The sequence below is a fragment of the Camelina sativa genome, chromosome 18, assembly GCF_030686135.1.
Source record: "Camelina sativa cultivar CO46 ecotype springtype chromosome 18, ASM3068613v1".
NCBI classification, from domain to species: domain Eukaryota; kingdom Viridiplantae; phylum Streptophyta; class Magnoliopsida; order Brassicales; family Brassicaceae; genus Camelina; species Camelina sativa.
In genome coordinates, this window is record NC_141897.1 from 17,324,549 (window position 1) to 17,350,205 (window position 25,657).

The 25,657-nt window shown below is 36.3% G+C and overlaps 4 protein-coding genes and 3 pseudogenes across 8 annotated transcripts; all 7 read right to left on the reverse strand.

The window, feature by feature from the left end:
* Positions 1 to 872: 872 nt before the first annotated feature.
* Positions 873 to 2,957, reverse strand: LOC104761560 (cell division protein FtsZ homolog 1, chloroplastic). Its single transcript, XM_010484661.3, has 6 exons — positions 2,444 to 2,957; positions 2,255 to 2,354; positions 1,927 to 2,156; positions 1,666 to 1,833; positions 1,322 to 1,555; positions 873 to 1,229 (listed from the first exon to the last, which is right to left on the reverse strand). Exons 1-6 carry the CDS (start codon positions 2,720 to 2,722, stop codon positions 960 to 962), a joined length of 1,281 nt encoding a protein of 426 aa, XP_010482963.1. The 5' UTR covers positions 2,723 to 2,957; the 3' UTR covers positions 873 to 959.
* Positions 2,958 to 2,969: 12 nt separating this feature from the next.
* LOC104761561 (V-type proton ATPase subunit e1) lies at positions 2,970 to 4,538 on the reverse strand. The gene is made up of 4 exons (XM_010484662.2): positions 4,389 to 4,538; positions 4,150 to 4,262; positions 3,660 to 3,707; positions 2,970 to 3,309 (listed from the first exon to the last, which is right to left on the reverse strand). The coding sequence occupies exons 2-4, from the start codon at positions 4,245 to 4,247 to the stop codon at positions 3,243 to 3,245; spliced, it is 213 nt and encodes a 70-aa protein (XP_010482964.1). The 5' UTR covers positions 4,248 to 4,262; positions 4,389 to 4,538; the 3' UTR covers positions 2,970 to 3,242.
* Positions 4,539 to 4,722: 184 nt separating this feature from the next.
* Positions 4,723 to 10,348, reverse strand: LOC104761563 (DNA topoisomerase 1 alpha-like). 2 transcript variants are annotated; one of them, XM_010484667.3, is made up of 16 exons: positions 9,972 to 10,348; positions 8,062 to 9,563; positions 7,719 to 7,913; positions 7,515 to 7,595; positions 7,368 to 7,427; positions 7,143 to 7,237; positions 6,900 to 7,056; positions 6,696 to 6,821; positions 6,488 to 6,568; positions 6,262 to 6,352; positions 6,039 to 6,172; positions 5,820 to 5,888; positions 5,644 to 5,733; positions 5,434 to 5,537; positions 5,174 to 5,342; positions 4,723 to 5,053 (listed from the first exon to the last, which is right to left on the reverse strand). In XM_010484667.3, exons 2-16 carry the CDS (start codon positions 9,529 to 9,531, stop codon positions 4,970 to 4,972), a joined length of 3,006 nt encoding a protein of 1,001 aa, XP_010482969.2. In that variant the 5' UTR covers positions 9,532 to 9,563; positions 9,972 to 10,348; the 3' UTR covers positions 4,723 to 4,969. The 2 variants fall into 2 exon arrangements, with proteins under 2 accessions (XP_010482969.2, XP_010482967.2); XM_010484665.3 differs by having other exon boundaries at positions 8,062 to 9,566; positions 9,972 to 10,342.
* A 401-nt stretch (positions 10,349 to 10,749) lies between these two features.
* Positions 10,750 to 15,915, reverse strand: LOC104761564 (DNA topoisomerase 1 beta). 3 transcript variants are annotated; one of them, XM_010484671.3, is made up of 16 exons: positions 15,697 to 15,915; positions 14,033 to 15,289; positions 13,678 to 13,872; positions 13,506 to 13,586; positions 13,366 to 13,425; positions 13,130 to 13,224; positions 12,884 to 13,040; positions 12,671 to 12,796; positions 12,401 to 12,481; positions 12,158 to 12,248; positions 11,938 to 12,071; positions 11,751 to 11,819; positions 11,584 to 11,673; positions 11,394 to 11,497; positions 11,142 to 11,310; positions 10,750 to 11,065 (listed from the first exon to the last, which is right to left on the reverse strand). In XM_010484671.3, the coding sequence occupies exons 2-16, from the start codon at positions 15,254 to 15,256 to the stop codon at positions 10,979 to 10,981; spliced, it is 2,763 nt and encodes a 920-aa protein (XP_010482973.2). In that variant the 5' UTR covers positions 15,257 to 15,289; positions 15,697 to 15,915; the 3' UTR covers positions 10,750 to 10,978. The 3 variants fall into 3 exon arrangements, with proteins under 3 accessions (XP_010482973.2, XP_010482972.2, XP_087355239.1); XM_010484670.2 differs by having other exon boundaries at positions 14,033 to 15,286; positions 15,697 to 15,911; XM_087499113.1 differs by having other exon boundaries at positions 14,033 to 15,286; positions 15,532 to 15,699.
* Positions 15,916 to 17,254: 1,339 nt separating this feature from the next.
* Positions 17,255 to 18,395, reverse strand: LOC104763473 (putative long-chain-alcohol O-fatty-acyltransferase 4 pseudogene; annotated as a pseudogene).
* Positions 18,396 to 19,258: 863 nt separating this feature from the next.
* LOC104763474 (putative long-chain-alcohol O-fatty-acyltransferase 5 pseudogene) lies at positions 19,259 to 20,272 on the reverse strand (annotated as a pseudogene).
* A 3,411-nt stretch (positions 20,273 to 23,683) lies between these two features.
* LOC147923014 (putative long-chain-alcohol O-fatty-acyltransferase 4 pseudogene) lies at positions 23,684 to 25,558 on the reverse strand (annotated as a pseudogene). The gene has a single exon (XR_015588772.1). The product of XR_015588772.1 is annotated as a putative long-chain-alcohol O-fatty-acyltransferase 4 pseudogene (transcript).
* Between the last annotated feature and the right edge of the window lie 99 nt (positions 25,559 to 25,657).

A 25,657-nucleotide genomic window follows, 5' to 3' on the forward strand; every position in this document is an offset into this window, starting at 1 on the left:
TTGAGTCTGCTATCTTTACTTCTTAATCTTGAAACATCAAAGTCTATTTTTATATATTCTCTGTGAGATATGCATATATATATATATATTGTTGGAGAAACTTTGCTATCATCTCTCATTAGGCTCCCCCAACTAATTATGTCCAAACTATATCCAGTTAGAACCAATCATTCATTGGTACTTTAGTTATGGTTTGTGTAGAATATTATCAAGAAAAATTCCACGGAATGGGGATCATAAGTCCTCAGAAGATCCTTTACAATTTGTCCCAAGGTTCAAGAACATTTAAAAACATATATCAATATGGTGTGTGTGCATGTTATTAAACATACTCTTTTGTGCAACTTCTCAAATCTCAAGCTTCATCGCGGTTTCAATAATGCGGTAAGTAAGCATAGCCCTTCACTTACACATTGAAAACCTGATGCTTTTTGGTTTATCAAAATGTGATATATCAGGTGTTACAAGACAATATGTTTCCTGAGGTTGTTAAGAACCTTTGGAAGTAAGTAAGAAAATAAAAGCATCTGTGGAAGATATGCATCAGCTTGTATATTTCTGTATCAGAACAGCAAATGTGTGAAAAACTGGTTAATGTGTCATTTTTTCATAAATTTCCAAAGCAAACACCTCCCCAGAAATCAGTTCACGGTTACTGAACCAACTAAAAGGATCAGACCTTTGGTTTTACAGTAAATAACTCAAAATACTTTGTTTTGCTTACAAATGTAGTGATCATCTGTAACAACTAACTAACTTTCTCACTTCTCTTGGTTTCATTTCCCCTACGGCCAACCCAATAAGAGAGTGATTTACTAGTCATAAGTTAACATAATGATGGAACTCGAAGTGTTAGATTTGATTTAGAGACATTTTGGAGAATAATCAAATGTAATCTGATATTTGAGCATGAAGATCGTTACATTTTTTATGCTTAAAACGAAATGACAAGAAGAATACTAGAAGAAAAGTCTACGAGGAGAAGATGATTTGGCGGAGATAGTTGCTGGAGACTGCTTCTGGTGAGACATTCCCTTGTTCTCTTGTTGACCTGATGATCCCATTTTGTCGAGGAGTTTAGCTGCTCTTGGATCAGCCAGAAGTGTCTTCTGGAATGATTGTGAGAAGCCTGTGGCGATTATCGTTACATGAATCTCTCCGGTGTAGCGATCATCCACAACCGCTCCAAATATGATGTTGGCTGATGGGTCTGCCAAACTCGTCACGACCTGCAAAAAAAAACCCAAAACATGAGAAGACTGTGCCTTATATTACGGTATATACCAGCAAAGCCGAGTAAACCAACACAAAGTTACCGCACCTCTGATACTCTGTTTACTTCTAGCAAAGTTAAATCTTTTCCACCAGTGATGTTGTAGACGACACCAGTAGCTGACTGTATCGATGATCCGATCAATGGAGCCAAAGTAGCTTGTTCAGCTGCTTCTTCTGCTCGGTTCTTGCTGGAAGAAACACCTACCCCGAGCATAGCAGTTCCAGAATCTTTCATAACTGCCTTCACATCCGCAAAGTCTACATTGACCAGTCCAGGTATCTGAAAAAGAATAATAGATACTGTTTCGTCAGGTTCTTTCTTTGGGGATCAATCAATGAGCATTCATCAACCAACCAACTTGTTACGCTTTATAAAAAACATAGACTCACAGTAATAATATCTGAGATGCCTTGTACTCCTTGGCGTAAAACATCATCAGCAAGAAGGAAAGCGTCCTGAAGTGGTGTCTGTTCATCAGCAATATCTAGCAGACGATCATTTGGAATCACAATAAGGGTATCGACATTCTTTTGCAGCTTTTCAATAGCTTCCAGTGCCTAGAGAAAATAACCCAAATTAGACATGGATCCATGACAAGACTTTAAAGACTTAAACCAGTTTCAACAAGAAACAGTAACAACACACATTACCTGCAAAGATCTTTTACGTCCTTCGAAGCTAAACGGATAGGTAACAACACCAACAGTCAAATAACCAGCATCCTTGGAAATCTGAGCTACCACAGGTGCAGCACCAGACCCTGTACCACCACCCATACCAGCAGTTATGAAAACAAGGTCTGATCCTTTAAGAGCATTAGCAATTGCATCTTTTGATTCTTCTGCAGCTTGTTCTCCAAGTAGCGGGTTTCCACCAGTACCTATATAAAAAATCAAGTAACAGAGACGCAAGTTTATTTCTTTTTGAGTGCCAAAACTCACACAACATCTCTTACAAACTAAGTATAACTCTACTAACCAAGGCCACGAGTTAAAAGCTCTCCAATTTGAAGTGGGTTCTCAGCAGAAGACTGTATCAGAGCTTGAGAGTCCGTGTTTATCGCATAGAAATCAACACTCTGGAGGAACACAGACGAAATCAATCAAACCCAAATGAGGAATTCTCATATCAAAATCGAAGCTAAGAGACTGAGAATGTGGTGTTGACCTGTAAGCCGCTAGAAATCATACGATTGACGGCATTGTTACCACCACCGCCGACACCAATAACCTTAATTCTCGCAGACTCCATCGGAGAAAAGGAACATCTCAACCCCTTCGTTGAACCGCTTCTTCGCTTAGGGAAGCCGCCACCGAATTTACTGATTCTGGTACTTGCGCAAACGCAGCTACTATGCAACGAGTGGGATATGGATTTCGCAAGAAACGAAGAAGACGATGAAGAAATCGTTAGCTCGTTTAGCTGTGCTAACGGAATTATCGCCATTGTTTAACTTGCTCTGCTTTCAGAGAAACCAAAGAGATGGGTTTTTTCTTTTGTTTTTTAGGGTTTTAGTGTCGACGAAGAAAATAAAAAATATCAACAGTTCAGTATCCTTGTTTCTAGCTCTCACAAAGGAAAGGTGAAGAGATCGAGTGGACCCTTTTAAGTCACTTAACGACGACGTTTCCACAATTGATGCAGAACCATTCAGAACCAAAATTGACTTATCAATTAAGCGTAAGTGCGTAACTACTTCAAAAAGCTTATTTTAATCAACAATAATACATTGTGGGATGTAGTAATCTCAAAAGGGAGATTCAGCTTTGTTTGTTTTGGGGAATGAATGAGAGAAGTGAATACAACAAAATCTCGAAATAGTAAAGTGGCCAAAAGGTTTTTGATTTTGTTCACACCAAGATAAAGAATTACAAACAGGAAGGAACTCTGTTTAAAGATTGAACATACAGAAGGATCAAAGATGACTCGACTCTGCGCATGTGTTTTCTAGTCTGAGTAGAGGATTCTACTCTGTTTCGCTTAAGATGGGGACAATCAGAGGATTCATCTGTGCAATATATACAATTGCCCACCTACCATAGTCAAGAGATAAAACAAAAGGAAGTAAGAAACTGTAAACCAAAGCAACATAGAAATCAAACTCGATATACAGGCACTCAAAGAACCATTGACAATGCTCATGAGAGTTCAATAATGAAACTTTCAGCAAGTTCAACTAAGACTGGAAACTTTGTTCTAGACATCTTTAGCGTGTAGGATTCAGCATTTTGTTTGATGTAAGGAGAGGAAGCAATAACAGGTCTATTGACACTAAGCAAAACTGAAGACAAAGAAAAGCAAAAAGAGAAACAATGGCTGCAAATGTAAACCAAAAAAAGGCCAGAAAGCAACATGTAATAGTATATTAAAAGCATAAACTTACATCATCCAACAGCAGATCGTCGCAGTAATGACCAAGGTAAGATGCAGCCTGTTATCAGAGAAATAAAGATGAGATATTTTTACTCCATTACATGGTTACAGAAGGAGATAGCCAAAGCAAAACAGTCAAGAAACAAAGTAAGACAGACTATAAATTACAAAACTTGAACACATCCATAAACCTTCAGAGCACAAGAAACAAAACCGTTATAGTACTATTTCTAATATCAATCAAGCTCCCTTGAAGATATCGCCACGTCAAGCAACCCAATTCAAAGAATTTGAAACCAATTATTAAGTTTCCCGTTTTACAATTCTCAATTCCAAGAGTAAGAGAGTTAAAACGCTTCATTGAATTCATGGGAACTAACATTGATGCAGCAATCAAAGCTAACACAGAGACACACACGACCAATTTCATACTTTAGGATATTAAGAAATCAAATAATCAAAAAAAATTGGAAAGCAAGAGGGTCGCAAGGGAGACATACAGATTCGTGGAAGGACCTCTGTTGCAGCAGATTCTAACGCACAAAGAAGCAATGATCCCAACGACGAGGAAGATTAGGGTTGTTATAAGGAAACCCATGTTTGATTCCTGAATCTGCGACGAGATGTATTACACGCACGTGAATTCAAGGTACAATATATAAAAACCCTCGAGGCGATCGATTCAAATCCGATCGAAAAAGAAAAGACTTGAGAGGAGAAAGTGTCTGAGAGATCTCACAGATTTGAAATTGAAGAGCTCCTCCTTGGAGGAGGACGACGATGATGATGATGTTGTTGTCTTCTTCTTCGTGCGAATCTGAATTTTGGATTCGTACGTGTGAGTTTTGTGAGGGCAAAATAGTCTAATCCTACCTTTATCTTCTTCATATGTTAAATCAAAGTCAAACACACTGTCATTATTTAGTTTTGGGCCTTTTGGCTTATAATCACACATCTAAACTTACAAATACGCTTCTAAATGAAATTAACAATTATGCATTTTCTGATGTTTTTGTTAGTTAATTTAATTGTATACTAAAATAAGACATCTTATGAAAACAGAGGAAATATTGTTTTTTTTGTTCTTCAGATTTTATATTTCTTTAATGATTTGAAAAATAACATAAGCATTTGATTAGTCATAGTAAATGTTAAATGAAAAGAGACAAAAAAAAAGGTTATATAACTAATAATGAAACAGTTTTAAATTCTAAACAAAGGAGGAAGATGAATAGAAAAGGCCGGTTTACTCTTTGCTCTTTATCTGATTCAATGCTCACTTGCTGCTGCTCTCCTAATAACTTTGCTTCCATCTGAGCTCTATGCCATCTGGCGCGAGAATCTGAATTCGGGTTCTACGTCCATTGCCCACGCAAACTTCTCCAAAAGAGACTTGGTGAATATCTACAACACAGATAAACATTCAGACACATTCTTTTTGAGTTTGTAAGAAAAACAAAAAAAGACTTGTTTCTTTTGTTCAGAAGAAAGACTACCCATCCTGACAGTTTGAGCTTTTTTTACCTTTTCGATTGGCACTTCATGACGTTTGCACCATGCAACTGTGATCCTAGGATCCAGGTAATTGATCTTAGACGTGCCCAGTGCCACGGTTTTTAAGTCCTCTTTCGTATGCATATCTCGTTCCATTTTTTCGATCTTAACGTTCTGTTGAGCAATCTTCTTCTCCCACCTGCAATAGTTACATTCAAATGACGTAAATCTTAAAGAAGAGATAGATACAGATATCTTGGAGAAGTAGTAAGAGGGGAAAGTTATGTTACGCGTTTGGTTCTAAGTTTCTAAGCTTCTTCCCATCAGAACCTTCCAATGGTGGTTTCCCCTTTTTGGCCCGGTCAAGATTAGTTTTCAGCTCTTTAAGACCCTCCTACAGAATTATTAAATACAGACAAACGTAAGGGCATATAATGAATCCAAAAGAAAAGCAGACAACTCCAAAAAGTTATCAATACAACTTCATAGGAGATTTGTACCCTGAGTTCTTCAATTCTCGCAGCCAATTTTTCAATTTGCGCACCATGTGACTTAGAAACAGTACGCTGATGATTACAGATTATGGCAACCTGAGAATAAGAAGTATTTCATGAATCTGACACATGGGTTATGCACCAAACAAGAAATCACTAGGAGAATGAACAAACTTTTTTACCTCCTTGTTTGCTTTCTGATAAACTACTATTTTCTGAGTAACATCGCCATCTTTGGTTTCTTGATTCAACTGCCACACACATCAAAACGGAATACAGTTGTGAAAATGTAAAGGAAGACAATAAAGATATATAAAATCTTGTAATTGGGTTTCTATAACTAAATTGAACAGCAACATAAATCCAATGTAAACTCAAAAGATCAAGATTTAAAAACATACCATTGCATCCAATGTGATGGAAGCATTATATGTACGGAAAACTTTAGCTGTGAGACCAGGTACAAGTTCCTTCAGATGAGCATTCAGTTTACTTGTGTCTAACTCATCAAAAAGATCATCCGATTTGGATTTTCCTGGATGGGGCAAAAAAGAAATCAAGTTATTTGAATCAGTCACAAGAAGAAAATAACCTCTGATATAAAATGTCAACTCGATATCTCACCCGCCTGGAACTGTCCAATGGCTTTGTAAACAAGAGGCTCAACCTCGACTGTGTTCACATACTGGATTGAATCCTTACCAAGAAAGTCAAACTGGGTACATACAAAGAAAGATTGAAATGTGTGAGATTGTAAGTCTTCTGCCCAGGATTAAATACATGTTATCCATTTTCATAAGTGTACTCGTTAAATGAAATTAGTGTAAAACATCATGGATCAAATTAATACCTTTATTTTATTTGGAGGAATACACTCCACATTTCCAACTTTTAAAGTACAACAACCAACAGTGTCCGCCTCATCATCATCCTACAAATCAGAAAATAAAATATGAGATTTCTTCAGAAGACTTTCTTGTTTACGCGCCAATTATTTGTTAGTAATCATTTTGATTTTACATAAGAACTTGCAAAATACTATACTAGTTCAAAATTACCTTCTCATTTCCAGCCCTAAGCGCCAATTTATCAATGAGATATGTCGCCACAGCAATTTGCCTTGTTTTAATATCCTTGGCGGTAAAATTCTTGGTGTATGTTGTTCTAATATTATCTATATGGTCCTGCAGTCAAAACAAATATATTGCTAAAAAGCAGAAACAATGAAAGAGTAAGTACGAATCATAATGAAAGCTACTTACCGTAAGATTCCTAGCTTTCTCGTATTTCTCTTTGTCGCTCAGCCCTTTCAGAGAACTGCTAGCTGCCAGAAATACATACTTGAATTCTTTCGGGTTAATAGGATCATTCCAGAAAGCTAGCCAGGTGACTGTGTTATCATGCTTTACTTCTTTCCAACTGCAAAGTCACACAGCTCTCATGGCTTAGTAAGATCATTATATCATGTTTTTCAATTTTGGAGGATGGCCATAGAAAAACAAGACCTTTCACCAGTGATTGGACAGTCTGGAATAGGAGCATCTTTCCCGATATTTAAGGTGATCTCGCATGGACGGATACGCCTCTTTAGTTTTCCCATCTGAAAAACAGACAGTCAGATGGTTTTGAAAGAGAAAACAGAATAGACCATGCCTTAACTGAAGCCACCGAAAACCGCAACATTAAGGTATGTTGTTTACAGAAACTAGTCTCTGAGAGACAAGACTAACCTTGGGATGTTCTCCACGGCCTCTGAAAAGCCCAGGCGGTTCAACTCTAAAATTACCAACCTGAAAGACAAACATAGGTTTGAGTGAGGAACTAGCTAGTGAGGAACTCTGTTTTGGGGAAAATGAGAACGCTATGGGAAGAATTACCTTTTCTTTGACACCGTCAACAATAGCCCACATATATTTCTCTTCTAGCTTCAGTTTCTCCTCTTTCGCAGCTTTTTTTTCCTGTAACATGTCAATTACATTATGATATACAGTCTCATCTTGAAAATTGTTAACAATATCAAAACAGGTCTGGCACACCAATGTAGTCAGCCATTACACTTGAAGTTCTCTTTTATAAATTACCTCTGTGCTCATTTGTTTCTTCTTCTCTTTCTCTTCCAAATGCCACTCATATATGGGAGTAAAGTCACATTCATCCAACTTCTGTATCACGTGTTTTTTGCCAAGCAATTTTCGCCAGTCATTCCAGAAATTCTCCCTAAATTGAGGTTTATTATAATACTCTGTCTCTCTCATCACTGCAAACATAGTCGCAACCTGTATATCATCAACATAGCATCAGCATGGATAACAATGGTTTCTTGGAATGACATAAGAAAGCAATCTAGATATTGAAATGGATCAGTTAAGAAACGGGTGTATAAAATTTATCAGTAAGATTGAGGACGTGGATTGAGAGGACAACCTCTTCTTGTTCAATAGTTAGGTCAACAGGCTTCCCCTTGTATAAAATCTTAATGCCGTGAGGCTTGTATGGTGGTGGAAATATTACACCGTTGTGCACCAAGGTAGTCCATTTTCTCTGCCCATCTCCGGAGGAAGGTAATGATTTCGAAGACGTAGAATATTTTGAGTCCGTTACTTTCATAGAGTTTTTGGTCATTGCTCTGGACCGAGGAGAAACGACTCTTGTCACTTTTGGCTTTGCAGCTGATGAAGTAGAATTTGGTTTTACTGCTTTAGGCTTTGCAGCTGATGTTTTACTGTTGGAGGAATCTGATTTTAATCTCTTGGATATTGGAAGATCATCATCATAATCAGTTCCATCTTCTCTGGTAGATAACTGTTTAGCTTTCATTGGTTTAGGTGAAACCAAAACCCTTCCCTTATCATCTGACTCTTTTTTGACAGAATCTTGTTTCATTTTCACCGAAGAAGGTGAAGCTGATACCTTTACCTTCTTCAAGGAAGATTGATTTGGTGAACTATCCTTCTCCAGAGGTCTCTTACCTAATACCTTACTGTTCGGAACTTCATTCTTAAGTGTGGGACCATTCTGATGCAACTTTTTAGCCAAAGGTTTCTTTTCATCAATAGAGACCTGTTTGGCCCCTGACATCCCACTATCAATCTTCTTCCGAACCATTGACGAGATTGGAGTTTCATCATCTGACTCATTTTTTATAGTTTTGTTTGCTCTATCAAGGGGTTGATCACCACTATTCTTCTTTTCTGGCTGCGGTGAAGAAAGCTGCCGTGAAGAGTTCAGGACTTCATTCTTAAGTGTGAAACCATTCTGATGCAACTTTTTAGCCAAAGGTTTCTTTTCATCAATAGAGACCTGTTTGGCCCCTGACATCCCACTATCATTCTTCTTCCGATACATTAACGAGATTGGAGCTTCATCATCTGACTCATCTTTTATGATTCCGTTAGCTCTATCAAGAGGTCGATCTCCACTATTCTTTTTTTCTGGCTGCGGTAAGGAAACCTGCCGTGAAGAACTTGGCCCTTTATTAGGCCGACTGGAATTTCGAGATCGTATGAAACTTATAGGTTTATCATCCTCAGAATCCTCATGCTCACTTTTACATTCAGACTGATCTTTATGTGACTGGCTCCTATCCTTAACAGTAGAGGGAGTATCATTCCGCAATGGTGACTTTGCTGGTGAAGCCTTAGAAGAACAAGATGGCATAGAGGATTTCACTATAGAAGTTCTATTCGAAGGAGTGGTTCCATTTGGGCTAGTCACAGGCGATCTCATAGGTGAAACCTTGCTGGAAGGAACTGCCTTGCTTCTCTGGAGATTGGATTTCGACTGATTCGAATTAGAAGTAACATTACTTTTCCTTTTGAACACTAAACGTTTGTCATCATCACTGTCTTCATACCCATTATCCATCACAGATTCTGAAACAGTTTCAGTGCCCATACTCGATGGAACAAGACAAGAACTCAGACCAACTTCTGACCAAAAATAGAACAAACCACAAAGAAATGTCAGAGGTTGCCCAAACAAAGGCAAACAAACACCATTACGACTACAAACAGTAAAATGACTACACTACAAGAAAATGAGTACAGTGATTCATAAACCCAAGAAACAACACTTTGATATATATGTTGACACACTACAAAGATTTTAACAACGCGCATGATTAAGTAAGACCCATTAAATCAAGAGACTACATCGTGATTAGATGAACATATAATTAGATAAAAACACATATTTGAAGAATCCATTGCAGTTGGAATACCAAATCCCCAATTCAGAATGAGAAACCCTAATTTGTGCTATAACTGGGTAATGATGCAAATTGAGCTTTAATCCAATCAAATTTCGGATAATTAACGTCGGATTGAAGAAGCTACCTTCTTCCAGAGATTGAAGAAATTGTCCAGCGAAGCCTATCTCTCTCTCTCCCTCGTATCTCTGTTCTCTCTTCTGCTCTGATGGGTTCTCTCGTTTTAACGACGAGGAGACCAAGGCATAAGGAGACTCTCTACAGGTTAGAGAGTTCTACCGCTTGAGGGTTTTGTTTTCTTTCACGACGTCGTGTTAACTCGCGCCATAACGTTTACCTTTACCGCCAGAGACATTTTTTTCACTTTTATCGCCCCATAAACTTTTTTTTTAATTGCCAAAAAATCCCATCCAAAAGTTGGGTTTAAGATGGAGAAATTGATTAATCATCGCCTCATGTAATTTGCTAAGCTGTGCAGCAATTTAAGTAAATAATATTAGTGATAAAATCAAAAATAACAAAAATTTAATTTCTTATCCGATACAATTACGTGTCATTGGATAAATTAGTATTTGGATATCAGTTAGATAAAATATGAAACGTATCATGATTAAATGACACTGCATTAGATAAATAAGATAGCATCGGATAAGATAGCAGATTAAGAATATATTTTCAGTTTTTAAAACCAATGACAAAACTTTTATCAAACTAAATTTTATTCCTGTAAATGTACCTCCCTTTTAATAGTAAGTTTTTTTATAACTAAAAAGCTTTTTAACCATTTGAAAGTTACCTTGAAGTACTTTTCATTACTAAAAAAGGTTAAAATGAATTTTGTAAATAAAGTCCTAAGAATTTAGTTACCTAGTGCATAAACCTATTAATAATCCATAGTACAAGTATTTTATTATGTATCATTATAATATTGTTGACCTGAATTGTTTATTGAGTAAAAAATTTATAACTGTTCTCTATAAAATATCCCATAGATTAGTCTTTGGTTTACTATTTAGAGAGAAGAAACCTCTTTTACAAATTTGTTTTCTTTCTTCTACTCTTTTTTAACTCTCTTTCTCTATCTCTGTAAACGTATGGTGAATGGTTAGGTGAAGCTCCTCAACGAAGATGTACTTATTCATCGCTGCTTAAACAGAATCTGAACTCAGGATCAACATCCATTGCCCAAGAGAACTTAGCTAGGAGAGACTTGTTAAATATCTGCAATATCAAAACAAGTCAATCTCAAGTGTTTGCAAAATCTGTGACTTTGTTAAAGCTTTTTATATATTATTACCTTCTCAATGGGGACATCGTGTCGTTTGCACCACGCAACAGTGATCCTAGGATCCATGTAATTGATCTTAGATGTGCCTAACGCGACGGTTTTCATATCTTCTTTCGTTCGCATATCCCTTTCCATCTTCTCAATCTTACCTTGCGTTTGCATTATCTTCTTCTCCAATCTGTTTTCCAAAGAAGATGATTTTTTAAGAGAGATGCTTATGCGATAGATAATAATGCATGTGAAGAAAGGTTTAGATATTACGCTTCAGGTGTTAAGTTCCTCTTTCTCTTTCCATCAGATCCCATTAATGGAGTTCTTCCTTTCTTAGCCCTGTCGAGATCAATATTCAGCTCTTTTATTTGCTCCTGCAAAAGAAATACAAAGATCATGGGCCTGAGAAAGTTGAAATTGTATTTTGATCAAAGCTAATTAGGATTTGCTTATAGTTTACCCTTAGTTCTTCTATTTTCACAGCCAGCTTCTCGACTTGTGCGCCATGTGATTTTGAGACAGTACGTTGATGGTTACAAATGATAGCGACCTAACCAAAAAATACGATGATTATATTCTCTTAAGTATCTATGAAAATACAGTAGCAGAGAGATCAATTGCCATTACCTCCTTGTTTGCTTGCTGATAAACGACAACTTTTTCAGGAACGTCGCCATCTCTGGTTTCTTTACTCAACTGTCATAACATCCCAACAAAAACGGCTTACAAAATAGTTTACTCAAGAAAATTTATATGCTATTAGGGTGTGGCAATGGATTAATTTAAACAGGGTTCAAAAAGATTGACAACACACCATTGAATCCAATGTGATGGATGCATTATACGTACGGAAGACTTTGGCTGTGAGACCAGCCATAAGCTCCTTAAGATGAGCATTGAGTTTTGAAGTATCTAATTCATCAAAGAGATCATCGGTTTTCGATTTTCCTGGATAGAAGACAAACCCCAAGTTATTTATCCAGTTTAGAAAGGTCAAGCATGAGATTAGATAACCAATTTAATTACTAACTAACCCGCTTGGAATTGCCCAATTGCCTTATAAACCTGCGGCTCAACCTCAACTGTGTTTACATACTGAATAGAGTCTTTACCAAGAAAGTCAAACTGAAAATGCCAAAGCGGATACCATAAGTCACTATAACATGCACCAAAAAAAAAAAGCCTTTGTTGAACAAAAGATAATCAATAACCCGGGCATTCTAGGACTCTCGCACATACGGCAGTCAATTTTGTTCAGGTTGAGATCAAGTATATACCTTTAACTTATTTGGAGGTATACACTCCACGTTTCCTACTTTTAATGTACAACAACCAACAGTATCTGCCTCATCGTCGTCCTATACAATAAAAATATGAAAACCAAGAAAGGAAAATCTGAGAGAGACAATTGTTTGAAATTCCAGAAACATGTTCAATAAATAAGAAGCCAGTGTTATGGAGTAATGATCTCTTATAAGCCAAAAACAATGATAAACCGAATAAAAAGAAGGATCTTTTTAGTTTAAGAAGAATCATTCATAAATTACCTTCTCGTTTCCTGCCCTAAGGGCTAGCTTATCGATAAGATATGTCGCAACTGCTATTTGCCCCTTTGTTACATCCTTGTTATTAAAATCTTTGGTGTATGCTGCTCTAATACTCCCTATATAGTTCTGCAAACAGATTGTAGGTTGCTCGATAAGAAAAGGAAAAGCAGGAAAGTTTACAAAATAGCTTTAGCGGAATCGAAAGCTCATTACGTGTAGCTTCCTCGCTTTCTCATATTTCTCCTTGTCGCTTTGTCCCTTCAACGAACTGCTAGCTGCCAAGAATACATACTTGAACTCTTTTGGATTGATAGGATCATTCCAAAAAGCAAGCCAGGTAACAGTATTATCATGCTTAACTTCTTTCCATCTGAAAAAACGAATAGCACTCTTAGAATCAGGTCATAGAAAAAAGCAAAACACGTGTCTGTTTCAAAGGGAAGCACATAAAAATAAGACCTTTCACCAGGGATAGGGCATACTGGAGTAGGCGCCTCTTTACCAATGTTGATTGTAATATCACAAGGACGAATCCGCTTTTTCAGCTTCCCCATCTTCAACATAATGACGCAGAAGAGAAAATTACTAAAATGAGAAATAACTATGGAAGCTGGGGAGACAAGGAAGAAAAATGTTCTAAATGTGAAGCTACAGCATACAACAGCATAATGTAAAAAAATGCAGCAAAAACTTACCTTAGGATGTTCTCCCCGGCCTCGAAACAACCCAGGGGGCTCAACTCTGAAATTTCCAATCTGGAATTGTTGAAAATTATGATTAGTAAATTTTAAGAAGTTGATTTCTATCACACAAACACAAAAAAAAAAGGAATTACCCTCTCCCTGACACCATCAAGAACAGCCCACATGTATTTCTCCTCCTGCTCTAATTTCTCCTCTTTCAAAATCCTTTTCTCCTGTACATCATTAGCATTATAACATTATCATTCAACATCTTCATGAGAATAGCGTACTAATGAACTTTATCTTATAGAAACTAAATTTTACTTCTGCAGTCATTTGTTTCTTTGTCTCCTTCTCCTCCATATACCATTCATAAATGGGAGTGAAGTCACAATCATCTAAATTTTTGATTATATGATTCTTTCCAAGTATTTTCCGCCAATCAGTCCAGAAATTCTCTCTGAACTTTGGTTTAGTGTAATATTCTGTTTCCCTCATCACCGCAAACATAGTTGCGACCTGCAGATAGAAATGACATATTATCAGCTCAGCACTCATGACTAAGAGAAAGCATACAAAAACACGCTGGACAATAAGATGGAAGTCAACGGCTGCAGAAAGTAAGCGAAGAAAACTGTCATGGGATAGAGACGCAGAAAAAAAAAGACAGAGAAAGGACCTCTTCTTGTTCAGGAGTTAAGTCAACAGGCTTTCCCTGATACAATATCTTAACCCCATGACGCTTATATGGAGGTGGGAAAATAACACCATTGTGCTCTAGAGTTTTCCATTTCGTTTGTCCATCTCCAGAAGGTAATGATTTTGAGGATTTCGAATATTTAGAATCTTTCACCCATTTGTTTGGCTTTTTAGCTATTGTTCTGGATGAAGAAGCTATCATTTTACTAGAATTTGGCTTCGCGGAGGAGGATTTATTGTTTGAGGAATCTGACCTAATCCTTGAGGCAATAGGAACATGATCATCACCATCTGAGTTATCTTCTTTCACAGTTGCTTGGGTAGCTCTCAACGGCTTTGATGCATCCAGATTCTTTCCTTTGGCATCTGGCGTAGCTGCATTATGTGAACCTTGCTCCACTTTCACTGATCTAGCTGGCTCTGACAGCTTGGGCCTCTTAACAGAAGATTGATTCGAGGAACTCCCCTTCTCAAGAGGTCTCTTAGCAGGTGCCTGAGAACTGTGCCCTTCAGTCTTAAGTGTGACACCATTCCGATTGATATTGTTAACCAAAGGTCTCTTCTGTTCGCTATGAACAGGCTTGCTACTTGATGTACCCACACTGGTCTTTGTCTGACCCGTTGAGGACATGGGAGCTCTCTCATCCAAAACTCTCTTTTTAGTGTTGTTATCACTCAATCCCTGAGGTCTCATATTCCCCTTTTGTACTGATTGCTGCGTACTCCCACGCCCAGAAGAGCTCGGCTGTTTGGTAACCTCCTTAGAATCCATTTTAAGCCTGACACTCAAAGGTTTGTCATCCTCAGAATCCTCATCATCGCTTTTGGACACAGATGGTGCTTTCCCCAAACCGTTCCTCTCCTTAGCAACAACAACGGATCTATCATCCCGCAATGGTGACTTCAAAGTCGAACGTTGAACAGACGAAGATGACGGTAACGACGGTTTCATCATTGAACTTCTAACAGATGAAGCTGATCTACTCGGGCTTGTAATAGGAGACCTCGTTGGTGGTGGGGACTTGATGGAACCAACAGACGAGTTTCTCATTGCACTATTATTAGTAGGCCTTGAATGATTTGTTGTAGCTGCTGTATTATTACTGGTTCTCTTAAAAACCAAAGGAACGTCATCTTCATCTTCATCTTCGTACCCGTCATGACCATTTGGCACAACAGGCTTCACAAACGCCTCAGTGGCCATACCCAACAAGGCAAGTTTATTCACAATCAACTGCTGATCAACAAATGAAACAAAAAGGAAAGACATTTAAATTTTTTTGAACTGCACCAAACTTGAATTAATAATACATTAACATACTTAAACATTCATTTCAGAAAACTAAACCCGGAACATGCATAAAGACATTTCAATTGGTGCCAAGGGAACTCAATGTTAATCCCAAAACATATAAAATACAATCAATCGGGTAAAAATTTGGAATTCCGATATGTGAATGAATTGAATACGATACGAACAAAGAATGATGTAATTGAATTCTCTCGTTTTGTTCAATTGAAAACTCGAAATCCCCAAATTGAAGCAAGAAACCCTAAATTTGAAATCAAACATGAATTTGTGAAATTGAGCTCAAAATTCAATCGAAATCGGGATGAAATGTTTTCGAATTTGATGCAAACTACCTTAGGGCCACGATGAAATCGGCGATGATGAATCTCACAGGGACACACGCCTCAAGGATTTCTTACCAGCCTTTGGTTTCTTGTCCGTATTTTGTGTTGTAGAGGCTAAGTTAACGAAAGACTCGGAATAGTTCAGCGGGTCTTGACCCCTTTAAGACTTTATTTCTTATACGAATCGTAAATTCTTGCTTGGGTTAGATAAATGAAGAGGCCCAATTTGAGATATATATATATATATATATATATGCATGAACTGTTCCAACTGTCTATTTTTAAAAACTTAGGAATAAAAGTGTGATTTATTTTATAAAGTTGGATTGGATGCATGTATTACATGTGTCAATAATAATAATAATTATACTACCAAAAAAAATAATAATAATAATATTTTCATCTTATCAAAAAAGTTAAATAGTAAATTATATATATATATCCATGAACTGTTCCAACTGTCCATTTTTAAAAATTTAGGAATGAAAGTGTGATTTATTTTATAAAGTTGGATTGGATGCATGTATTACATGTGTCAATAATAATAATAATTATACTACCAAAAAAAAAAAATATATATTTTCATCTTATCAAAAAAGTTAAATAGTAAATTATAAAATTTATATAATTGAATTCCTATATTAAAATATTTTATAGATATTTTCTACAAAGTTAAATTTAAAAATTATGATTTAAAAGATCTGAAATTTATCTCATTGGAACTTTGGAAGTTTCTAATTTAAAGCTTGGAAATGTTCTTGAAATTTATTTATTTGTAATTTTGTAGATTGTTCATTTGCGTATTGTTGTAGAATATATCGTGATGCAGCATTCTAGAAGCTTCTTAGTTTCTTCTTCTTCTCCACGTTTCATTTTATGTTGGTGTTATTCAATTTCTTTTTGGTATGTTATTTTCTTTTCTTTAAGATTCTCTTTAGGTGTTTAGCATTATTGAATTTAGGGCTAGCGGCTTTGCCCCTCTATCCTATTAAAGCATTGAGCTTTATCTTTGTACGGCAGCTTTTGATTTCTAATAATATTGTCGAGAACTCTTCTCTTCAACAAGTCTTTGAACTCTTGCTTTTTTCTTTAGAAAAATCTAGAATTCTAAGCATATAAGTCTTGCTCAACAATCTCCTAAATTAGTTGAGATTTCTTGTATTTGTTCCTATACATATAAGTTTTGCTTTAACAATCTCTTGATTAGTTAAGACTTTTTGTATCTCTCTTTACATCATATCGACACGTAGACATAATTGGCCACGAGCCCACGATCTTGTTAGTTTTAAACTTTTAATAAGTTGAACTTTATAAATGTACACCATAACCATAAATGTGATTACCAAGATAACATAAGTACATGTACGATGACGAGGACGATGAACATTATTGGGTTAGTCTCACGCTAAACATATGGCCTTCTTGCACCAATGGACTTCTTGCGGGCGATAGCTTAATTACAATCACTTCAATTTGTAAGCTATTTCGTTACTTCTTTTAATAGTTACAACTCATATATAATATATAGGCCGGAGTCTGTTGTGTGCTGTTTTAAGTTGAATCTATATTGAAATACACATGTGACATGTGCATGTGTATATTAGTTTTAGTCACGTATTTGCTGATAATAGTTATGCGCAATCACGTTAGAAAACAAAAGATTATATCACCCAAAGGAAAAACTTGCGCTTGAAGAAATTAATGAACAACAAAGTTTCGTTGGCTCGTCTCTCCATGACGCTAGTCCTTGTAAGCTGAGGAAAAAACAACAAACCACCGGTCATGACCACAAACCCCACCGTGAGTAGCCGTGATACCATAACACCCATCCTCCACCGCTGCACCAAACTCGTCCTCTTCACTACTGCTTCCGTGGCAGTACAAAGTCCATGTAGCACAAAGAACCAAGTGACTTCCCCTGTAGGCATCTCAAAGGTTAAAGTGAAGAAAAAGACCTCGTGAGCAACACCAGAGACGATGAACGTCGCCAAAACCGCCAAAAACCTAGCCCAATCTGAGCTCATTCGGCCTTTGCAGAGCCGCCAGACAGGGACGTATATGGCTGGCCAGAGGATTGCTGGGACCATGAGGTTCCATCGGCGACCCCAGAAGTCTTGAAGGGAAGTAGCTAAGTATGGCTCATTGAACTGTGGTTCAAGATCGCACCCAAGAGTGTTAGTGGCAAGAACTTTGACAAGGGTTAAGAAAAGCTCATACTCCAAGTATATTTGTAGAGAATAGACAGCAAATAGCAAGACCGGAGGCAGATTTTGTTTGTAATCATAAAAATGTAACAACATACCAAAGATGGCGACTTTAATGGCAAATTTTGATTTGGGGAAATGGTTTTGATGAGGTTTAGGGTTTTGTTGAAGCTTGATTGGGAAGCAAGTTAAGCAGATGAACTGAGCTAGATTAGGTGGAACTGGGAAAAGAGGACCTTGATCAAAGGAGAAGAGTATGAGTTTTAAATTGGCAGTCCCTGAGAGGAAGAAGGATATGGTTCCACAGATATGCAGAGAGGAAAAGAAGAAAGGAAGAACAAGGAACATAGCACAAACTGGAAGAACCGAGATTAATCGAGAAATACCAGCTTTAATTTTGGTTGATAAGTAGTAACAATAAGATACTGAGATTGTAGTTAGAACCCATATCTCGATCAATCTCTTGAATTCTTCATCCATTTCTCAGATATCCTTTTTCGTATGAATTTCTGACGTTTAATTATAATTAATCACTGATCTAGGTTTTAAACTTGGTTGTTTTCGTGTATAACAAGCAACCGGAATGACCTAATAGAAAATTAGGGGTATATCATGTGGTCTTACAGCTACAGAGATGGAAGTAAGAAGATTCTGACAGCAAATTGCTTCTACTTTGATCCAAGTTCGTTTCAGTCTTGTTTAAAACATATTTGAAGTTAATGTAACATCAACGCAGCTTCTTATGTATAAGTTTACGTGATGCACCCACAACGCAGCTTCGTTGGTTGCTTTGTGTTTTTCTTTTCTCGTTTGTATATGATGGTTGCTTCTTAAGTTTGTAAAACAAGATCAGTACGCAGATTAATTAGAGAACAGCAGTTCGATTCTGCAATTTACATATTGTGCTTTGCAAATTTTGTAAACTAAACCCTTCTTATTTTATAATGAAAATTTCAAGACATGCATATTATGAAGTTTGAACTTTCGACCGTAAAAGAAGATAAGTCGTATTTATTGTTATTTTAGTAATTGTATTGATTGATGATACTTTGTTGAAGTAAAAAAAAAATGTTATAGATCAGTGAAATGATTGGAAGAGAGGTACAATGAAACACAAGTTTTGAATCTTGGTGATAAGTAGTAAACAGTATCATCTATCAAAGTTGGTTTGAGAAAGAGAGAAGGTTAATTTCTTTCTTTCCTTTCCAATTTTGGTTAGGTTATTTTGGTATATCTTGAAAACGACAATCAGTTTAATCAAATTAGGATTTATATGTTACTTTTTCTAATATTATTATTCCATCATTCCACAAGAATCATGTAAAATATATTGGAGGAAAAAACATGTAATAAATACATACGTGGAATCAAGCTAACAAAAACTTGCGCTTGCAGAAATCAGCGAACAACAAGGTTTCATTAGCACGTCTCTCCATCACGCATCTCCGTTTTAACTGAGGGAAGAAAAGCCAACCACCGGTCAGACACACAAATCCCACCGTGACAATTCTCGAGACAACCGGTCTCACCGGCCACCGCCCCACAAAAGTCTTCTTCTTCACCAACACTTCAACCACCGTGCAAACTCCATGTAACACAAAGAACCAAGTGACTTCCCCGGTAGGCGGCTCACGGGTTAACAAGAGGAAGAGCGCCTCGTGAGCCACACCGGAGACTATGAATGTCGCTAAAACACCAATGATCATAGCCCACTCGGAGTTTACTAAGTATTCGCCAATTCGCCTCACAGGAGAATAAACACTTGACCGGAGAATAGCCGTGACCATGAGATTCCACCGGCGACCCCAAAAGTCTTAAAGAGAGGTGGCTAAGTATGGTTCGTTGAATTGAGGCTCGAGGTCGCAACCAAGTGTGATGCTGACAACAGATTTGAGTAAGGTTAAAAGAATCTCATGCTCTAAGTATACATGGAGAGGATAGAGACCTAATAGTAGAACCGGAGGGAGATATTGTATGTAATTATACACATGTAACATCACACCAAATATTGCAACTTTAACAGCAAAAAACCATTTGGGGAAATGGTTTATGGATTTAGGGTTTTGTTGAAGCTTGATGGGTAAGCAAGTCAAGGAAATGAATTGGGAGAGATTTGGGGGAATTGGAAAAAGTGGGCCTTGCTCGTTGGAGAATTGTATGAGCTTTAAACTTGCAAGGGAAAGATAAAACGCTGTGTGTGAACAGAAAATCACAGAGGATAAAAACAGAGGAAGAACAAGGAACAGAGCACATACGGGAAGAACTGAGTGTAATCTAGGTAAACCAACTTTGAGTTTGGGTGATACGTAGTAACAGTAAGATACTGAGATTATCGCAGATAGCCATACTAGAATGAAGTTCTTGATTTCTTCCTCCATCTTTTGAGAACTATTTTCCTTTTTTGCGTTGCTGAGTTTTCAAAATCACGGAGGTTATAACTTGATCATTGCGTGTAATATACACAAGAAACAGAATGAAAGTAAGGCATGTGGTTTTACACGTAGATAACGGAAGAAGATAAACCAGCTTTTGCTTCTACATTGGTCCTCGCTAAGTTTACTCTTGTAATGCAAATTTAAGTTTTTGTAATATTACTAACATTGATACCACCAAAAAAAAAAGTTGTTGTAATATTTCTTAACATTGATACCACAAAAAAAAAAAAGTTTTTGTAATACTAACTTACAGATCAAATACATATTGATAAAAAATTAAATACCTCTAACGCTACAAACGCATGCATACCTTCATTTTTTTTTATCAGTTTTATATGATTACAATAAATAATGTGGATAGACAATATCCCTAGGGGAATTCCACTTAGAAATGCAATTCACTGGGAGATAAGAAATAATTTGTGTCTAAAGAAATCAATGATCAAGGAGATTTCATTGGAACATCTCTCCATCACGTTGCTACGTATCAATTGAGGAAAAAACAGCCAACCAGTGGTACCATTTACAAACCCCATCGTTAGCAGCCAAGACACAACCGGTCTCACCGGCCACCGCCGCACAAACGCCGTCCTCTTCATAGCCACTTCCGCCACCGTGCAAATTCCATGTAACACAAAAAACAAAGCGACTTCCCCTGTAGGCATCTCACGTGATTTGCATACAAGATTAATAAATCAGCTATCGATGATAAACATAAGTAAAAAAATAATAATTGTCAATATATATGATTAATTAGCTAATTTTTAATGTCATATGGCTCTTGACTTGATTGCTTTCGAGTTTGATTATTATTATATCAAGAAGTACAGAGTAGTTTAACCACAAATTGCCAAGATTATTATTATTATTATAATGCAATGTAATAATACAAATTGCCAAGAAAATCACTTCGATGAAATTACTTCCACTTTCATCATCATGATCTTCTTTTGATGTCTGGATCAACGGATGTCTAGAAGTCGAGGATCTTGAAGACAATGTTTTCTTCCACACAATGACTTTAGTAACTTGATGACTCAATGGCTCTACATTAAAAGGCTTAATTTAGACGCTACAACTCATAAAACAAAGACAGCAGATAAATGATAAATCAAACCCAAAAAAAAAAAAACAGACCTTGAGAAACCGGTGAAGAACTCTTCCCTCTACAACAACCTCGCTTCAAAGATGCAAGAACCGCTATTGAATTCTGCTTTCCTGGTTAACAAAATTAACACTCACGAATCAAGCTTCAATTTCAGTTTCCAGATCAACACCCTTTTACATAAAGCAAACAGACCTAAGACCTGCTATATCAGAAAATCTGACTTTGATCTTGTTAGCTTCAAGAATTCTTGAAACTTCTTTGCCAGATTCAAAAGCTCTAAAAGAACTTATGCTCTATATCTTTCATGGTGGGGACAAAGTCTTTAGCTCTATGTGTGATAAACTCTGATGGATCTTCTCTTTCACTGTTTCTAGCTTCATCATCATCATCATCTTCACAACTCTGTTTCCTCTGCTTTAAAACTCGACGAGTCTTGCAAAGTCACTGAGCCACATTTCGCTACATTTTCCTTGAATAAACTTCTCTAATCCCTACAACTGGTGCATCACAATCGATCTCTGTTTGTTCACTTAGCCCTACAAATCTTAAGTTATCAAAATCATCACAAGTGTCAAAATAGTCCTAAGAAGACGTCTCCTGCCTGCGAGGACGCGACAGAGGAGGAGAAAGCGCCGACATTGTCTCATCTAAATCGTCGTCGCCACTACTCAGAGGGTTAATCGTGAAAGTCACAGCAGAATTAGCCGTATCTGTCTTTCATGTAACTTAGATTCACAAGGGGGTTAGGGTTATGGTTTGGATTTGAGCAAGTAGTCAGGTAGTTAAGAAGTTTTTTTTTAATTATTTTCTTTTTTAAATTAGCAATTTATATTTTTATTATTTAAGTTTATGTAAAAGTAAAGGTAAAACTGGTTTTTGATTATTATAAAACCTAAATGACCAAACTTGTGAAAATAAAGTATAATTGGACATTTTTTTAAAAAAAATATCCTTTATTTCCAATTCTCCGTAGATTAAACGGTGTTGGTGGAAGCCTGTTTCCAAATTTTGGGTACGTACAACATAAACTTGTTTCTACGTTAGTAAAATATTTGGTCCACTATGATAATACTAATTTTTTGAATTTGTCTATGATATTTTAGTTTATGTACGAATGATCATTTACTCCTGATGTAGTAAATAAATCTAAATCCTGAAATCTATAGTTCTACACAAAAAACCAATAAAAATTTAGAAAACGTAGTTGGTTTTCAAATTAATATTTTAATCAATAATCAGTTTGCAAATAAATCATTGACTTTGAATATATTTCCAAACGTAAGCTTTGAAACAGTGACGTTCCCACTAATTTGCAATTTGACCAAACACGTTTAATTAGAGTAATAAAATACATTACTCTATCTCTATCTTAACATTTTTGAAATAGATTTTTGTGTCATCCTATTTTATCTTTGTATCCAAACAAGTTTCAACTAAATTTTCTACCATTTTTACAACCAAACACAATCATTTTCTTATTTGATAATATTAATTTCCTAAAAACTATCTACCTAATTTAAATCAATATGTTAAATTAAAATATAATTCTCCTTGCACTTTTATTTAATCTTATATTTAATTATTTTAATTATTATTTAATACATAAAGTTAATAAAATTTTAGATTTTTTTCAGCATATGATGTGCTTAAAATTTTTATAAACGGATATATATTTTAAAATTTTTCTTAGAATATTTATAACCAAACAAGTATATCCACATATAGAGCTCGAAATACATTTTTAAAGTACAATAGGGTGTCATCACTTTTTGGTTTTTTGCCAATTTCGAGTAAGATTTTTAACTAAAATTATAACCAATTCAATTATCCGGATCATCCTTAAGATTACCGAATATTTTGGGCCGGTTTTTAATTCATAGCGTACTTATTTACATCCACTTAATGTCAATTAATGTCCATTGTATCTTAGGAAATATCTAATTTACATGCCGAATTTTTTGGGCTGAGTTTTGACAAAAAGAATTGATAACACAAATTCTGTAATAACATCCATATAATATAGCAACTAATTCAAGATGAACACATCTTAGGAAATATCTCATTTGCGTTTAATAAACGATTACATATTTGCTAAGTTCATATTAGCTTTAAATGTACATTATTAATCCAATAATATCAATTGAGATTCAAAATAAAAATATGTCATATCATTTATTCATAAATCATAACTAACCAAATCATAAAATGTATATTCTCAACTTGCGAATCAAGAGTTTATACAAAAACTATATACAACTGTTAACAGTATATATATGCAATTCACCATCAACTACAAGCATCACAAAACTATTACAGTATCATATCAACAAAATAATAGACCTGTGGTGTACCACGGGGTAAAACCTAGTGACTAAATAAAATTAGTTATAGAATACATTACTCTATGATTTTAACGATTTATTTCTCCTAAGGTAGAAAAACTTGTGCATGACGAAATCAATGGACAAAAAGGCTTTATCAGCGAGTCTCTCGATCATGCCGCTCCTTGTAAGCTGAGGGAAAAACAAGCAACCACCAATCACAACAACCACAACACCTACCGTGAGTAGTCGTAAAAATCAACGGACATATCTTCCACCGCCGCACCAAGCTCGTCCTCTTCGCCGCTCCTTCCGCGGCAGTGCAAATAAACTCCCATGTGATACAAAGAACCAAGTGACGTCCCCTGTAGGCGATTCACATGTAAATTAGAAGAAGATCAGCTCTTGAACTGCACCTGAGAGAGGAACGATGAAACAATGATAAAAGTTTCTCAAATACACTTAAAAAAAAAACGATCTGAACTCTTTCAAACGCATCTCCGTAAAATCCTAATATCCTCATGATTCCATGTGATTAGATGAATAACCAAAAAGTATACACACAAATAATAATATAGCAAACTGTTTATTGACACAAATAAGCTTATACATGTTTTAATTTAGTTCAACATGATTACATTGATATAAACATATTTATTTATAGTGGTGATTTTGTAGTATATATTACAAAAGTCCAATGACACTATGTTTTAAATATTTATATTTTTATAAATCTTTTCTAATTCCGCAATATCAGGGTTCCACCAATCCCAAGAAAATAGAAAACTCATGCTTTATTAGATCAGTGAACAACAAAGATTCACGGGCGAATCTCTCCATCGCGCCGCTCCGTTTGATCTGAGGGAAATATAACCAACCGGCGCTCAAAACCACAAAACCCGCCGTCAGCAGGCGCAAAACAACCGGTCTCACCACCCATCTCCCCAACGTTTTCCTCCTCTTCACAATAACTTCAACCACAGTGCAAACCCCATGTAACACAAAGAAACAAGTAACCTCCCACGTAGGCGCTTCACGGGTAATATAGAAGAAGAACAGCATCTCATGAAGCAAACCGGATACAAGAAACGACGCCAAAACACCAATGAGTGCAGCCCGTTCGGAGTTCATTAAGTGGCTGCATACTCGCCGCACAGGGATGAAGACGCTTGACCGGAGAAGAGCTTAGACAGGGAGATTCCACCGGCGACCCCAAAAGTCTTGAAGAGAGGTGGCTAAATATGGTTCCTTGAAAAATGGCTCAAGGTCGAACCCAAGAATGATGGTGAGAAAATCTTTGAGAAGTGAAATGGGAATCTCAAGTGACAGGTACGCATACAGAGGATAGAGATCCAATAGCAGATTCGGGTAAAACTTTTCTATGTGACTATTATACACATGTAAGACAACACCAAAGACTAAGACTTTAACAGCAAAAAACCATTTGGGTAAATGATCTTGAGAATTAGGGTTTTGTTGGGTAGACAAATGAAGTAAAGGAAATGGATGAGATTTGGGGGAGTTGGGAAGAGAGGACCCTGATCGAAAGCAAAGAGTATGAGCTTGAAATTGGCTTGCCATGTGAGGAAACTAGATGTGATGAAAGAGAAATGCGCAGATGAGAAAAACAGAGGAAGAACAAAAAACAGAGCACATACAGGAAGAAGAGAGATTAATCTCAAAACACCAGCTTTGATTTTTTGTGATACGTAGTAACAATAGGATACTGAGATTATTGCAGAAGCCCAAGCTTTGATGAAGGTTATAAACTCTTCTTCAATCTCTCTCATATCTTTTGTTTGTTTGTTTTATTTTACTGTGTTCTTGAGAATTCTTGTAAAGGTTTTTAAGTTAGTTTTTGCGTGTATAGTAAGTAATGGGAATGAGCTTAAACCTTAAATT

Excerpts from the sequence above, each read along its gene's own strand:
- LOC104761561 (XM_010484662.2), bottom strand. The coding sequence starts at position 4,247 with ATGGGTTTCCTTATAACAACCCTAATCTTCCTCGTCGTTGGGATCATT. Across the intron at positions 3,708-4,149 it reads AGAGGTCCTTCCACGAATCT|GCTGCATCTTACCTTGGTCA; the intron begins GTATGTCTCCCT and ends CTCTGATAACAG. Across the intron at positions 3,310-3,659 it reads ACGATCTGCTGTTGGATGAT|GTGGGCAATTGTATATATTG; the intron begins GTAAGTTTATGC and ends TGACTATGGTAG.
- LOC104761560 (XM_010484661.3), bottom strand. The coding sequence starts at position 2,722 with ATGGCGATAATTCCGTTAGCACAGCTAAACGAGCTAACGATTTCTTCA. Across the intron at positions 2,355-2,443 it reads TGATTTCTAGCGGCTTACAG|AGTGTTGATTTCTATGCGAT; the intron begins GTCAACACCACA and ends GTGTTCCTCCAG. Across the intron at positions 1,556-1,665 it reads GCATCTCAGATATTATTACT|ATACCTGGACTGGTCAATGT; the intron begins GTGAGTCTATGT and ends ATTCTTTTTCAG.
- LOC104761563 (XM_010484667.3), bottom strand. The coding sequence starts at position 9,531 with ATGGGCACTGAAACTGTTTCAGAATCTGTGATGGATAATGGGTATGAA. Across the intron at positions 5,734-5,819 it reads ATCAGAAAGCAAACAAGGAG|GTTGCCATAATCTGTAATCA; the intron begins GTAAAAAAGTTT and ends TCTTATTCTCAG. Across the intron at positions 5,054-5,173 it reads ATGAAGTGCCAATCGAAAAG|ATATTCACCAAGTCTCTTTT; the intron begins GTAAAAAAAGCT and ends TCTGTGTTGTAG.
- LOC104761564 (XM_010484671.3), bottom strand. The coding sequence starts at position 15,256 with ATGGCCACTGAGGCGTTTGTGAAGCCTGTTGTGCCAAATGGTCATGAC. Across the intron at positions 12,797-12,883 it reads AGAAAGCGAGGAAGCTACAC|AACTATATAGGGAGTATTAG; the intron begins GTAATGAGCTTT and ends ATCTGTTTGCAG. Across the intron at positions 11,066-11,141 it reads ACGATGTCCCCATTGAGAAG|ATATTTAACAAGTCTCTCCT; the intron begins GTAATAATATAT and ends TTGATATTGCAG.